The sequence below is a fragment of the Solanum lycopersicum genome, chromosome 6, assembly GCF_036512215.1.
Source record: "Solanum lycopersicum chromosome 6, SLM_r2.1".
NCBI classification, from domain to species: Eukaryota; Viridiplantae; Streptophyta; class Magnoliopsida; order Solanales; family Solanaceae; genus Solanum; species Solanum lycopersicum.
The window spans coordinates 27,969,043-27,984,349 of record NC_090805.1 but is presented as its reverse complement, the minus strand read 5'-3'; the positions used below and the strand labels follow the sequence as shown (position 1 = coordinate 27,984,349).

The 15,307-nt window shown below is 34.1% G+C and overlaps 1 protein-coding gene across 3 annotated transcripts; it reads left to right on the top strand.

Moving 5' to 3' along the window:
• The first annotated feature begins 1,141 nt into the window (after nt 1-1,141).
• On the top strand, nt 1,142-12,226 carry LOC101263615 (mitogen-activated protein kinase kinase kinase YODA). Of its 3 annotated transcripts, XR_003247166.2 has the most exons (13): nt 1,254-1,602; nt 3,104-3,662; nt 3,846-4,583; nt 4,784-4,871; nt 4,991-5,053; nt 6,850-7,010; nt 7,109-7,184; nt 8,053-8,112; nt 8,210-8,317; nt 8,493-8,732; nt 9,474-9,990; nt 10,847-10,938; nt 11,111-12,226. XR_003247166.2 is itself a non-coding variant. In XM_004240678.5 (12 exons), the coding sequence occupies exons 2-12, from the start codon at nt 3,115-3,117 to the stop codon at nt 11,601-11,603; spliced, it is 2,667 nt and encodes an 888-aa protein (XP_004240726.1). In that variant the 5' UTR covers nt 1,142-1,602; nt 3,104-3,114; the 3' UTR covers nt 11,604-12,226. The 3 variants fall into 3 exon arrangements, 2 of the variants coding, with proteins under 2 accessions (XP_004240726.1, XP_010321990.1); XM_004240678.5 differs by lacking the exon at nt 9,474-9,990 and having other exon boundaries at nt 1,142-1,602; XM_010323688.4 differs by lacking the exon at nt 9,474-9,990 and having other exon boundaries at nt 1,302-1,602; nt 3,110-3,662.
• Nucleotides 12,227-15,307: the final 3,081 nt, after the last annotated feature.

The window sequence follows — 15,307 nt, the reverse complement described above, 5'->3', positions numbered from 1 at the left end:
TGATAATCAAATTGATAGTGCTCAATAACCGATATAGCAAAATTTTAATAATTTTATAACGTTTTGAATGTGTACAAACCAATAAATATAAACGATAAACTTCTAAATATCCCTCCTATTTTCTTCATTCCATAATAATATCATTTTAGTTTTTTTCATAAATTATTAAAAAAATTAAAAATTTGACCAATCAATTATTAAACTACTCCTCTTTATGAAATGTTTCTTGAAAAATAAACACATTACATTACAAATTCACTGTTCATATTTTGACTGTCGTAGTAGTAAATCCATTTTACCTTCAAAACAACTCCCCTATATCTTGATACTTAGTTTTGTTTCTAAGTAATTTTTTTATATGAAATCTTAATTGTTAAATTGATAATCAAATCAATAATGCTCAAATAACTGATATAACGAAATCTTAATAATTTTATAACGTTTTGAATGTGTACAAACCAATAAATATAAACGATAAACTTCAAAATTCAACCAAATCGATCAATACATACTCCTACCACTCATAAATTGAACAAAAGAATGATCTTTTCGATTTTCAATGTGTAAAAATAAAAATGTTTTTAAAAAATAATATGAACCCCAAAATGAAATTTGCAAAAGTGGATGAAAACTAAATATCCCTTCTGTTTTTTTTCATCCCATAATAAATATCATTTTGTTTTTTTCCATGAATTTTTTTTAAAAAAATGAAAAATTCGACCAATCATTTATTAAACTTTTCCCGTTTATTAGATGTTTCTTGAAAATGAACACGTTACATTACGAATTCACTATTCATATTTTGACTGTAATAGTAAATTATTGTACCATCAAAACAACTCCCCTATCTTGATATTACTTTAATTTTAAATAATTTTATTTAAAATCTTAATCACATCGAAATCTAATGATTTATAAATAATCACATCGAAATCTAATGATTTTATAACGTTTTATATGCCTACAAAATAATAAATATAAATGATAAACTTCAAAAGGTTCCAATCAAATCAATCAATACATAGTTCTACCACTCACAAATTAAATAAAAAAAATGATCTTTTTAATTTTCTCTGTGTAAAAACAAAAATGTCTTATAATAAAAAATAATATAAACTCAAAAATAAAATTTGTAAAAATTGACCAACACTAAATATCCCTCATATTTTCTCTGTCTCATGATAAATGTGGTTTGAATTTTTTCTCTGACTTATTATAAATTTAACCAATCATTTATTAAACTATTCCTGTTTATTAAATATTTCTTGAAAAAAGAACACATTACGTTACGAATCCACTTTAGACTGTACTAGTAAATTCATTTTACCTTCAAAACAACTCCCCCATCTTCATACTTGGCTTCCTCACTACCATTTTTATCCTTCACCATTCTCATGCGATCTCTTCTAAGCTTTATCAAAATCATCAAATCTTCAGCAACTTACTATCTCCCTCTGTCGTCTCTCAGTTGAAATTTCAGTGAGAGGAGAAAGGCTAATGTTTCTAGGGTTTGATTTGAGCTATTTATGAGTTGATTCATAGTCCAAATCTGAGGAAACGAGCTCGTTTATGCTTGCGATGCAACAAGTAATCAGTTGAAAGGTGAGTTTTTGTAATTTTGCTTCAGTGTTAGTTCATTTTCTGTTTTTTTTAAAAAAAAAAGTATTTTAATGTGTCGTGTGATTACCTGGTGTATTTGTAGTGTTCTAGATAAACGCGGAAATGGCTGTGTTTGTAAGAGTAATATCGAAAATTGAAGTCTGAATTAGAGATCAGTAGGATTACTTTACTTTTTTTTGTTTTGTTTTGCATGTAAGGAAGTGAAAATATTTAATATTTTGGAGTTAAAAGTGATGTCTTTGAGAATAAAGGTTCCTATTCCAGTATGGATTGCACTAGTTGAATTCTCCCATCAGTCTAAGCTAGTGTTGGCAGAGGCGCCTTGCATATATATGCTGGTGGCAGGTACTGGAAAGTATTAGTCGAGGTGTGCTCAAGCAAGGGAGGACAGTATTGTTATTAGTTACTACCTTTGGTGGCATTTCTGAAGACAAAAAAGAAAAAAAAACAAATATGAAAGAGTACTTAACCAGTTATGTCAAGAAAACTTGGTCTTCCCTGCCCATTGAAAATTTTATCTTGGAAATACTTGAATGATTTTTTTAGGGGTAAAAAATCTTATGTCTAATAATTGCATCAAAGTGTGTTTAGGTTGCAAGAGGGGGAGGGGTTGCTACCATCATCATTGGGCAGGGTAGGTCAAGTCAAGTTTATCTCATGAACTTTTTGTTGTGGGTGAGCTGGAAGTTCTTAAATCGACCACCGTAAGCGCTAAGGGTTTGCATTACTGGTTAATGAAGTAACTAATTATTTTATATTCATATTTCTTAGAATTTATCAAGTAATATGTGCTGCACCCATGCTCTAAAAAGGCTGAATGGTGCACGTGGTTGAATGTTGAAGTTATTTATCTAAAGAACAGGATCGATTCCCACTAATCTCACAAACGTGGAATCAAAAGTTTACCCCCCACCCCCCTACCCCTCACCCCCAACCCCCCCCCCCCACACACACACTACAGAAACCCAAAAATACACTCATACATCTTTTTTCAAAATATTAAATTGTGATAAAAGAATCATCTAGCCCAATCAACAGGGAGGTTAGACAAGCCGTGTTTGCCTTGTTTTAGCTTTGCCAATTTAGAGTCTTAACAATGTGGGCACTTTTTGATTCTCCGTGGTATCCCTTGTCAATGAAGTAATTTAATTGGCTTTCAATGGTTGTATTAGGAAGGTGACTGCTCTTATTGACTCATTCTATCATTTATAACTGCTCTTTCGGTTTCTTGCTAACTTGTTATGAGTCTCTATTTTGGAATGTCTTTGACTAAATAATATCTTCAACATCTTTTATTGAATAAAATGTGAGACGATGACATACATGTAGCGATAGATCACTTCTACTATCACTCCAGCTCTCACTGAGGTCATATTACTCTCTTTTCTGCTTCGCATATGTGTTGTCATTTAATCAGTCTTGATTTTTTGAAAAATTGTTTTAGACTTTAGTGAGTTGTTTATTGGTTTCATATATCTTTTAGCACCAGAAAAGATGCCTTCATGGTGGGGAAAGTCAAAAGCAAAGAAGAAAGCGACCAAAGAGAGTTTTATTGATTCATTGCATCGTAAGTTTAAGAGTCCAGCTGAAGCTAAGTCTCCGAGTAAATCAGGTGGATCTCGAAGACACAACAATGAGATTGCTTCTGAGAAGGGTTCTCAGTCCCAAGCACAGTCAAGGTCATCATCACCTTCCAAGAATGTCTCCAGATGTCAAAGTTTTGCTGAAAAGGCTCTAGCCCAACCACTTCCGCTTCCAGGTTTGCCACCAGCAAGTGTAGTGCGGGCAGACTCTGGGATCAGTCAATCTGCCAAACCCAGAATAGGGAAGGGATCAAAGTTGTCCCTGTTTCTGCCTCTCCCAAAGCCTGCATGCATCAGGCACAGACTGGACCCTGCAGATGCTGATGGAGAACTTGTCTTTGCATCAATTTCAAGTGAGTGCTCTGTTGAGAGTGATGATCCTACTGATTCACGCCAACGTAGTCCACTAACATTTGATTATGAAACTGGTAACCGGACTCCCTTGGGTAGCCCTCCAAGGTATGCAAATGCTGAAGTTCACTTAAATGTGATGTATTCACAAATGGATTGTAACTGCTTAAGTATCTTATTGTTTTCCTAATTTGAAACAATTTATTTGTCTAACTTGTTTGCTTGCTTCTTTCTTTTGGTAACTACAGCACCCTGGATGACATTATTTCTTTTCTTTTTTTGGTTTTGAAGATTGGCTGTTAAGGATCAATCTGCTGTTGGACAAACAAGCATAAAAGAGGCAACAGAACTAGTTAATCTTTCTCCCAGTGGACATGTCTCCTCTCGATCTCCTAAGCGACGACCACTAAATAGCCACTTGTCCAGTATACAAATTCCTTCTCATGGTACCCTTTGCAGTGTTCCTGATAGTTCTATATCAAGTCCTTCCAGAAATCCAATGAAAGCTGCTGGCTGTGAGCAAGTTAGTAGTTCTACTTTTTGGGCGGGAAAGACTTATCCAGATCTTCCTTTACTTGGATCTGGCCATTGTTCAAGCCCAGGATCTGGTCAGAATTCTGGGCATAATTCCATGGGAGGAGATATGGTAGGACAACTGTTTTGGCAGCCTAGTCGAGGGAGCCCCGAGTACTCTCCAATTCCTAGTCCTAGAATGACAAGTCCTGGACCTAGCTCAAGAATTCACAGTGGTGCTGTCACACCTATTCATCCCAAGGCTGGAGGCGGAGCATCTGAATTGCAGACTAATTGGCCAGATGATGCAAAACCAGAAAGTCATCCTTTGCCCCGTCCCCCCTTAGCAATTTCCAACTCTTCACCTTTTTCTCATTCCAATTCAGTTGCAACATCTCCCTCAGTGCCACGAAGTCCTGGTAGGGCAGAGAATCTTTCTAGCCCGGGTTCTCGCTGGAAAAAAGGGAAGTTGCTTGGTAGAGGCACATTCGGGCATGTTTATGTTGGTTTTAATAGGTACATTAATACGATAGACACTTGATTTTCTTTTGTTTACTATTTTATTGTGTTTGGCCTTTACAAATGAACGAGAAACTCAATCTTCATGTGTTGCCTCATGACATGTCAAAGATTGATTGCTGTGTCATGGTTTAATGCTTGGCCATCTTATCCCCAAAAAGGAAAATAATAATGCTTAGCCATGTGTGTGCTTACAGTGATAGTGGAGAAATGTGTGCAATGAAGGAGGTGACTCTATTTTCAGATGATGCAAAGTCAAAAGAAAGTGTAAAGCAGTTGACACAGGTATTACTACATAAGTAGCAGTAGCAGTCTGTTAGGTCTTATTTTCTTGGACTGCCTGGAGATTTATATTCCTAATGAGCTCATACTCAAGTATGCTCTTCTATTCATTTATTTTGCAGGAGATTTCATTGTTGAGCCGATTAAGACATCCAAATATTGTCCAGTATTATGGCTCAGAGATGGTTAGTTTTCAACAGTCTTGACTTCTAAGTGTTTCAATTGAAAGTTTTTATTTTAATTTCTGGTGAAGGATATGCCATAGTGCCAACACTCTATTAACTCTATATTTTAACTTGTATTAGTACCCCGCAATGCCCAGACAGTATTAGCTCATCTTTTGTGTTGATATTCCAGTCCACTATACTCCTTTTAATATTATATAAGATTTTTTATTTTATTGTTTTACATTTTCTCAATTGTCAAAATTTATCAGAAATGTTTTTATAGTATTTTCTTATTTAATTTTAAAATTAAGCAAAAGAATAAATATTCCCAGGTCATATTTGCCACCCTTGTTTTACTTTTTCCGGAGTATAATATTTTAATTGGTTTTCCTTGTTTGTAATTGTATCTTTGAAATAATGTCATACCTTAAATTAAATTATAGTTTTCAATTGTTCAAACTACCAAGTTACTGGTTTCAAAAAACGAATTCGTTCAAACTATAATTTTTTAAATCAGAATAACTATTGATATTTCTCAATGATTGTTAATTACATTACATGCAACAAGGATTTAAAATTGTTTTCTCTTCTATTATCAATATAATATATAAAATTGTGTTTTAATTTTAATTTTTAAAACTATTTATATCAGAAAATTAATTGTATTTATAAATCTATTTACCTCTTTATACCTTCTTTTCCCAACCATCTATATTTTAATTAGCTTTTACCATTTGATTTTATACCAAAAGGCAAAAGCCTACTCCTTTAATATTCAAGTCTTTCATCATCCTCATCTCTATGCATATTGATATAATTCCTGCAAAATTAAACACTTTTTGAAATCGTCTAAAAGGACATGAGACCAACATAAGTAACAAATCCAAACCTAAATAGCAAATTAATGATCTTTTCTCAGAATTTTGCCATCAAATTAAATACTAAATCCAGAAATAAGTAACTGAGGTAAACAGTGAATTTTTTTTTGTAAAAGCGAAAAGAAGAAGATATATATCCGTTGATTAGTGGTTTGCTACGATTAGATTTTGAATTTAAATGACTTTATCTCAATGCTTTTGAATACAATTTGTGCATGTGTGAGTTAGTGGGTAATGGGCTAATGGGGGTAAGGAATGTATACGTAGGTTAGTGCATAGTTGTGTTGTGTTTGTTCTTTTTTGTTGTTGTTGTTTTCTCATATTTTAATGATAAAAGTAAAATGCAATGATAAAATAGGGTACCAACTTCTGAAATTAATAAGGATAAATTTGAAAGTTGTAACCACTTTGAATTTTCAAAAGTTCAATTAATTTTTTTATGTTTAATTAATTTCCCTTTTTTGTTATTTTATTTATCCTTGATAATATGTGTCATACCTTTAGATAAAATTATAAATTTGAATTCGTTCAAACTATAAAATAAAGAAAAGTTTTCATTAATTTATCAGTATAACTAGTGATATTTTTCAATGATCGTTATTTTTGTACTACATGCAATAAGAATTTTAGATTTCTCCTGTTTATTATCAATGTAACATACAACTCTGTTTTTTTGTATGTCTGTCCTTTTCCTTAAATCACCTTATGAGATTCTCCTCTTGATCAATATTTGGTGAGGGACATGTCACAGTGCCAACACTGATAGTTATGTTAACGAACTTCAAATTGTTCTAGAGTATTGATTTCTTATTCTATTTTGAACAACTAACTCCAAAGTATAGTTAGAAGGCTTCTCATGCGAGCTATACATGTTTCCGTCCATCAATTTTCCATAAACTATTTACCTTGCTCTTCTGATTTGTTTTCCTCAATCAGGTTCCTGATAAACTATATATCTACTTGGAATATGTATCTGGTGGGTCCATTTATAAGCTTTTACAAGAATATGGTCCGTTTGGAGAAACAACAATCCGTAGTTACACTCAACAAATTTTATCGGGGCTTGCATATTTACATGCTAAAAACACTGTGCATAGGTAAACATTTCTTTGGTTGTATTGTTTTTGTGATATCACCCTTTCAACAATCTTGGCCAGTATACATTGAATACCTGACAGCAGCTGCACTTTTGCAGAGATATTAAAGGGGCAAATATCCTTGTTGATCCAAATGGGCGTATAAAGCTGGCAGACTTCGGAATGGCCAAGCATGTAAGATTTAGCATAGGCTGTATAACTGCATTATTTAGGTGCCTTTTGGACATGTGATTTCAAATCATGATTCCAACTTTTCATTCAAATGTGCATTTGTTTATCCCTTTTTGAATGAAACTCCAACTTTAACTTGACATTCTAATTTCAAATCTCAAATTCACCTTAAAAGTAACTACCCAATCCTTCTTTACTAACCCATATTTATTAAAAATTCAATTATTATTCCACGTGTTCCAAACCCAAAAACAGCTCCTTCTCCGAACAGCCAAACCTGCTCAAACCCATATTTTTGTTTCTGTATTTCTGATTTATCCCACTAGGTCAGTCTGGTTGGTTCTTTGCACTAGTTTTGGTGTAGCAACTATATTTTGATTCATCCTATTTTTTCAAGGATTTCATAATTGGACCTTGAAGGATAGTTTCACAAATTTTGGGATTTCATGTTTATGAGAGAAGTACAACTTTTAATATCCAATTAGCATGTCCAGACAAAATTTCAACTTCAAATACACCTCTACCCAAATCAATGATTTCAAATCATGATTTCAAGTTCATAGGCCATCCAAATGCCTATTTGGTTAGATGATGCCAATTGCTATGAAGATCGTAAATGGCAGGTCACATCTAATATTCTAACTCGAGACTAGCATTGTCGGAATGAATTAAAAAACTTTTGTAGTTTTTTTCTTTGGTGCCATTAAACTTATTCCTTACTTTTGGAAAGATAAAGTACGAGTCGATCGATTTTTCATTAAGATTGCTTTGGTGTGATTATCTCCACCTGAAACTGTATAAGCCTTGGCATCAAAGTTGAGCTGTACTTTCATGGAGCTGGTTCTTTGATTGCTCAATTACAAATTTGCAGATTACAGGGCAATCTTGTCCATTATCCTTCAAAGGAAGCCCTTACTGGATGGCCCCTGAGGTTAGAATATGCTTTAGGAATGTAAATGTTTTGTGTGCACCTCTCTGTTAAAACTTATATAGTAACATGTAAAATCATCTCTTTACCATTGACTCAGGTAATAAAGAATACTAGTGGCTGCAACCTTGCTGTTGATGTATGGAGCCTTGGATGCACTGTCTTAGAAATGGCTACGTCAAAGCCTCCTTGGAGTCAGTATGAAGGAGTAAGTAATTTTGGCCTAGAGCAACTTAATTAAAGCATCACTTCTTCTTTTATTACGCTGAACATTGTTGGAAGATGGGATTTTTTTCCTTGATAATATTTGGACTACAAGTCTTACAACACCAGTTCATTCCCTTGACCTGTATTATGTGGTGTTTTATATGATATGTCCACAGGTTGCTGCCATGTTTAAGATTGGGAATAGTAAAGAACTCCCAACAATACCGGAAGAGCTTTCAGATGAGGGAAAAGATTTTGTGAGGAAGTGTTTGCAGCGTGAGCCGCGAAATCGTCCTACTGCTGCTGAGCTATTGGAGCATCCTTTTGTAAAAGATGCTGCCCCTCTGGAAAAGCAAAATATGTTTCCTACATCTTTCGATCTTCCATGTGTTGCTGCAAGTGGGATAAAACTTCTGGTACGTTATCTGTTCATCGTGGTCTTTTTTCTTTTATAAGACATTGGGAAACTTCTGTTATGAAACATGGAAATACTTGTTCTGTATGATGCTTGGTGTAAATGGTTTTTTTGGTTTCTTCTTTTGTTCTAAAACCATAAAGAATTACTAATATCAGCAGTTGAGCAAAATAAATTGATTGATTATGCATTTTCGGTAGTGTCAGTGAGTCAGTCTTTCATCATTTAATTCTGCTAACATATTCTCATAAGTCCGTTCTTGATTCAGATTTGCGTGTGTCGATGTTTGGCATTGATCTAGTAGTCTTTAATATATTCATATGGTAATCTATTCTTTTTAATTCTATTTATAATTCTAAGGTAATTTCATTAATAATGACATACCAAGAAGGCATCTTAAGCATATTTAGTAAAGAATAATTCTTAAAATATGGTTTGCTTACTCTGGACTGATAGATGGTGTAACTTGGATGTTAGTTTTGTCAAGGTTTAGGATTCTTTTCTCGTACAGTTCACATTTCCATGGTTGTGCTCCATGTTTTGTGAATATAATTTCTGTATAGAAAAAGGTTTAGGATTGTACTCTTGCATGCTTATCTTGCTCTGTGGCAATTAGTAGGCTCTAGGGGTCATTATGGTTTATTTTTAAAAGTTAGGTGGTCAATAAAGAAGCAAGGTTTTTAGGGACACTAACAATGTCTTCAATTCTTGGGGATTACTAAATAGTTTAATTATCTTTTAGGCTGGACAGCAAATCAGGAGGGGAAGTTCCAACTTGTTGACCAATTGGGTTCTCTGAGTTTAATTGTTTGCTGCTAATGCCTACAATTTAGTAAGATTAGTGACATGAGGTGTCTTTAGCTTCTTCACTAAAAAGAGAATAAGTTGTGTTGGTATATCCAGTGTTGTGAATGGCGAGCGCCTCATCGCCAAAGGCGAGAGGCGAGGCGAGGCGAGCCCTTCTCGCCATTCCACACTGAGGCGAGGCGACCCAAAAAAGGCGACCCATGGCGAGGTATGGCGAGCTAATGGCGACAAAAATGGCGCCGCCTTTTTGATTTAAATTTTTTAAAAAGGTTTGACTTAACAATATTAATCAAAATTAGGGTTTTTTTTGTTTATTTTCAAAATTTGCTGCTGCCCAACTCCTCTTCCCCTCGCAATCTCTTCGCGATCTCTTCTATTGTCAAAATTTGCCGGTCGCATCTCTTCTCTTGTTCTCCATCATCTTCGAGTTGTTGCTGCACTGAGGACCTGAGGTATACCTCTTTTTTTTCTTCTTTTGATCTTTTCAGTTCTTTTCTTCAAGAGTCGGATAGTTTTGAAGAAGAATAGACATTTTAAGTTTTAGTATTGTATTTTGAATTATTTGGTCTTTAAAGTTTTACTACTATTGGTTTTTGAATTGAATATTTGCTAATATGTGTTATTACTATTAAGATTTTGGATATTTATATATGCAATTAAATATTTTTAATCTTTGGTATTAATTGGCGCCTTAATTCAAAAAGGCAAGCGCCTCGCCGCTCGCCTCGCCGCGTGGCGAGGCAGCCCTTGTCGCCTTTTCGCCTTTTGTTGCCTCTCGCCGTCCAAAACACTGGGTATATCAGCAAAACCAGAACCCCACCCCTAACTAAGAAAAGAAGTGACCATTGTAGAAATAGCTTGAGATGGTGATATTTAACATCTTCTTTCAAAATTTTTTTAAAGAAACAAATTATGACTTGAGCTGCTATTATAGACATCAAGCAACTGAGTCTAAGCATCCTGGTGCTGAATGTGCGAAATGAAGATGCATCTCCATGTCAAGTTGCTAATCATCATTAGATTTTATCTCAAAAGTGACCATATCTTCCTTAAAACAGGTAATAATTATTGGTCCCACATTAGAATAGTTTTAGAAATAGCAGATTGAAACCCTGTTAAAGACGTACCACAAGACCCTTGATGTGTGAATGTGTGTAATTGTAATTGTAATTCCAAGTGAACTTCTCAATTTACAGAATCAATCTTTATCACAAGAAAATAATAGGTTGACCTGGCATGGTTTCTTTATTTTGAAATTCTGTGCACTGGGTTGATGTTAATGATGTGTCCATTACAAATTTGATTTAGGGCACTGGATCTGCAAGAAATTATCCTACCCCAGATTCAGAAAGGCTCGCTATCCACTCATCCAGAGCGTCAAAATCTAAATTTCACTGCAGGTCATCTTCTCTTGTTTACTTACTTCCAAATGTCCTCTGATTCGTTGTTGAGAAAATTTTAAAGAGGAAAGGAGTTCCCATTAAATTCATCTTAATATACTTAAAGAGTAAAAGAAAACTGCATCACATAGTATTCATACTTCTGATTGTTGACTTGTTTTTCATTGTACAGTGATATCCACATTCCGAAGAACATATCTTGCCCCGTCTCCCCAATAGGTAGTCCTCTTCCAAGGTCGCCTCATAACCTAAATGGGAGGATGTCTCCCTCGCCTATATCCAGCCCTCTCAACACATCTGGCTCATCTACACCAATCTCTGGAGGGAATGGTGTTATCCCATTTCGTCACATTAATCAGTCAGTTTACTTGCAAGAGGCCAGAACAGTTCCAAATAGTCCCTATATGAATGGCTCTTCTTACTGGGATCCTGATGTTTTACGAGGGTCACCATCAGGATCTCATGCTTTCCGAGAATTGGCGTCTGTTGAATATGATGCCCTGGGAAAGCAGTTTGGGAGGCTTGCGACAGGAGAACTTTGCAATGGGCAATCAGCCTTGGCCAATCGGGTGTCACAGCAACTTTTAAGGGATCATGTGAAATCGATTTCTCCTGTAGATCTAAACCCTTGTCCTCCCTTGGGAGGTCGCCCAGGTGGAACATAAGCTTCAAAAGTTTCATATGTAAATCTGCTTTCAGCTTTTAGCATGTTTGGAGGAAGTTGTTATGTGAAACAAGGATCTCCGAAGAGAAGAGACTAGGAAATGTAGTGGCATCTTGGCAGAACTTCATTATCTATTGTCAGTTTGATCTACCTGATTTCTAACCCCCTGTTATTTGGGTCTAGTTTCCAAAGATGAAGAGCACTTCCCCGTGAGAATATAGCATCTGTTGAAATTAAAGCGGCTTGTCCAAATACATCTACATATTGGACTTGAAAACTAACATGAGCCAAGAACTAATGATTCATTTGCTTTTGGAGGTTGGCTTTCAGTTATTCAGTGTATAGCTGATCCTTCATGAAGACATTAATGGCATCAAACTTGTATATTAATGATGTCCCATAGAAGATAGAAAAGAGTAAACCTGGAACTAAAGCAGAAAAAATCTCTTTTTCTTTTCTTTCCTTTCCCCTTTCGAAGCGGGGTTCCTGTATAGTAAACAAATGTACTGGAATATCCAGGTACTGTTGATTGAACAATTAGAGGGAGAACTGGGTTTCTGTATTCTGCTGCTTTAATGCTGTAGCTGATGTATCTTAGTTATATACACAAGCATTTATCTCCTACCTACTTGCTTCTAATTTTCAATCCCCTACTAAAGTATATGTGGAAGATCACATCCAGTAGTGTTCTACCCATTGCTGGATTCAAGCCAGCATATTTAAGGGCCTGGTTTCACATTTGTTTTTATTGCTTTTTTATATCCACACTATTAAATTTGTGGCTTAAAAGGCAATGTATCGAACGTTACATGATGGAAAAATACTGGAGGCGATCTCCACTTAGTTCTTTGTATTTGTCCAAATGGACTTGTAACTAATTTGATCAACAAGAAGTTGGTCATTTTAAAGTTTGGTAGGATTTCAAGTTTAGCTAATGCTAATACAATGTTTTGGAAGAAAACATATTTTACTGCTATATTAATGTACAACTTAGCATTGAATTGTCCATCCGTTACCATCCTTGTACTTGGAAAGAACAAGTTAGGGCTAATCGATGGACTGAATTTGGAGGAATTAAGAGACTTTTGGTCCAAAATGGCACTATGTAACGTCATTGTATGCGTAACAAGCTTGGTTCTGAATCAAACACTTACTAACAATCACCTAATCAACTGAACTATTAAGATTCATGTTTGAATTGGTTTCACAAAATTAACAAATGGAGAATTTATAAGTTGCATTAAGAAATTGAATGCCAGTGGTGAACTCACAAGGTAAAATAGTGCAGACATAATAGTATCAACTGAATCATATAATGCATGTCAACACGTATAGAAAATTTATTACTATGTCATAACATGCTTCCTTGCCAATGAGTGATAATTACTTAATACATTTTCATAAAAGAAACAACTTAATATCATATTATTTCATATATATTGATGATAAATCTTCAATTATTATTATAACAGAAAACAACTGCTAATATTTAAGATTCTCACTATATACTACAATATTTTTTCATGCTTTTCATAATTTTTACACTACGTACCACACAAAAAGAGAAACATAACTATTTATAAGTATGAACTACTTTGATAGATAAATGTCAAGAAATTGAATAGTAATTGAGATGTAGTGGGTAATTAATTAGGAGGTCATAATGTCGAAAATGTGTTACAATGATAATATGAGTTACATTACACTATATTTGGATCATTATATTGTATTGTATCGTTATCATACTTACAATGTTTGTTTTGATTATTACTTAAAATGTATTATATTGTATCGTTAAATTTCGTTGTTGCGCAACAATTAAAATTCCTATTTTATGGAACAACAAATATGGTGTATTCCCATTGTTACTTAATTTCTTTTTCCAATTATATATTTACATAATATTTCAAATACTATTTTACCCTTTATCTTCATTCTTTAAATCTAGTCAAACCTCCTACCCTAGAATAATTAAAATATTTTGTAAATTTATAAATTACAGTATAGTACGACATGATCAAATCAAACAATTAAAATGTTATTAAACAACAACAAACAATACAGTCTAGCAAACATTGTATCTACCATACAATATAGTACAATAGAGTACAATACAATGAGTAACAATGATCCAAACAAAGATGTTTCTCTATTATGCCTACAATACAATTGTGCATAATGAAGATGCTTCACAATATATATATTGAACGCATTAAAATTTGATAAGATATATAATATTACAAATTAAAATGTATTAAAAATAATTTAGTCTCAAACTAATAAGATTGAAAAAGGTAAAAAAAGATGCCCTTAAACTATTCAAAATAGCTCACATTAACTCCTAAATTATATTTCGGATCAAAGCTATCCTTCCCGTCAAACTATTGGGTCGAAATTGTCCTTCTTATTGGCAAAAGTTGTTAAATGTCATGTGGATGTCACATTGCACGCCAATAGGATTCCACTGTCACATAGACTAAAAGGAAAAAGATAAAAAATACCCCTAAACTATCGGAAATAGATCATATCTACTCTTAAATTATATTTCAATTCAAAACTATCCTTTCTGTCAAACTATTCGGTCAAAAGTATTGGGAAAACGCGGATAAACACAAAAATATATATGGTAAAAGTAATGAAAATAAAATGGAAAATAACGACAACAAAAAATTTACGAGGAAACCCTTCTCAATAAGGGAAAAACCATGGGTCAAGAGGAGCAACTGATATCACTATAGTAAGAAATTTTACACAGTGTAGTCATGAATACAATACTCAAAGTGACTTATATATAATCAAAAGGAACAATACTCTTTTGGTTTCCACCTTACTAAAATTTCGCTAACACTCTATTTTTCTTCGCAGACTATTTTTCTTGTATAGTCTATGGAATACCTCACTTTGCTCTCAAAATGGTTTTTTCTCTCTAACTTGGTGTGTTCTACAAATGAGCAAGAATGCTCTATTTATATAAGGATAAAACCATGCCTATGTCACTAATGACATATGTATATATAGCAAAGTCAAAAATGGTTGCAAATCTTACCAATTTGCCAACCACTAAATCTTTATTTTCAACTCCAATTACTATTACTTTTTAACAATTGCTTGCAGCAATTGAATAGCTAAAGTTGACCAAAAAATGGGATGGATTCAACAAATCTCCCCCTCCAGTACCATTTACTGGAAGAAGATATCTTCATATTCTTTAGAGAGAGTTCATTACCCATAAGTTCTTTGCATAACTCGAACTTGTCTTTCGGTATCGTCTTGATCAACATATCTGTAGGATTTTCACTTGTGTGGATATTTTTTATGTGAAATGATTCACTCTCCACTTCCTCACGAATCCAATGATATCTGACGTCGATGTATTTTGTTCTTGCATGACACATGGAGTTCTTACTTAAGTCTAATGCACTCTGACTGTCACAATAGACAATATACTCCATCTTATTCAAACCAAGTTCTTGAAGAGATCGCTTAAGCCATATCATCTCCTTGTCGGCTTCAGTAGTCGCAATATACTCAGCTTCAGTTGTAGATAGTGCAACACACTCTGCAACTTCGACTGCCATGAAATAGCTCCCCTGAAAAAGTAAACAAATATCCAGTAGTGAATTTTATGTTATCAAGGTCACCTTCCATATCAGAATTTGTATAGCCTTTTAAGATTGGATTTGATGCTCCAAAACACAAGCATTC